The 835-nt window shown below is 40.5% G+C and overlaps 1 protein-coding gene across 1 annotated transcript; it reads left to right on the forward strand.

Annotated features, from left to right (window-relative positions):
* Positions 1-6: 6 nt before the first annotated feature.
* Positions 7-824, forward strand: LOC123964185 (pregnancy zone protein-like; the record flags this gene model as incomplete). The annotated part of the gene is made up of 3 exons (XM_046041284.1): positions 7-67; positions 131-220; positions 703-824. Coding segments are annotated over exons 1-3 (254 nt in total), but the record flags the coding sequence as incomplete, so codon positions are not given.
* Between the last annotated feature and the right edge of the window lie 11 nt (positions 825-835).

Raw genomic sequence — 835 nt, forward strand, 5'->3', positions numbered from 1 at the left:
AAACATGGTGATCCTGGACATCAAAATGCTCTCTGGCTTTGTCCCAGACCCAGAGTCTTTGAGGAGGGTGAGTTATTATAAGTGACTTTAACCTGAGTTGGAAATGAATAGTGTTCAATAAACGACCCAGCTGAATGTGGTCTCCTCACAGCTCAAAGGTGCCCTGCTGGTGGATCGTGTTGAAGAAAAGGAAGATCACGTTCTGGTGTACATAACGGAGGTGAGAGGGATTCACAGTGAGGAACAATAGATGATAGGGGTGGGAATCACCGGAGGCCCCACGATACGATATTATCACGATATTTATGTTGCGATTTTAAATATATTGATATATATTGCAATTTATTACCTTTTTCCAACTTCCAATCAGGTCCCTAAAGTCAAACTTTGTCAACATCTGTTTATCTAAAAAGATACAATACTCTGTTTGTTCATATCACTTTTTCAGTCCTCCATATGGTCCTGTTAAGTTTTCTAGTGGACTAAAAAAGCAATAGATTTTATTATTCTAGTACCAAAAAGTTAAAACTCCCATCTGCAATTTATATACTAAAATATCGATACTTGGCGTCCGTGTATCGATACAGTATTGCCATGGCAAATATCACGATACTATGCTGTATCGATTTTTTTCCCCCCACCCCTAATAGATGATGCTCTCCAGATTTGTGACTGACGTGTCGTCTGTTTTTATTCCAACAGTTAACGAAGGACATACCTATCAACCACAGCTTAGACCTCCTACAGGAGCTCCCAGTGCAGAACCTGAAGCCAGCCGTGGTCAAGATCTATGACTACTACCAGCCAAGTAAGTCAGATACTCAGTCCTCTCTAA

The sequence above is a fragment of the Micropterus dolomieu genome, unplaced genomic scaffold (genome assembly GCF_021292245.1).
Source record: "Micropterus dolomieu isolate WLL.071019.BEF.003 ecotype Adirondacks unplaced genomic scaffold, ASM2129224v1 contig_1037, whole genome shotgun sequence".
In the NCBI taxonomy this organism is placed as follows: domain Eukaryota; kingdom Metazoa; phylum Chordata; class Actinopteri; order Centrarchiformes; family Centrarchidae; genus Micropterus; species Micropterus dolomieu.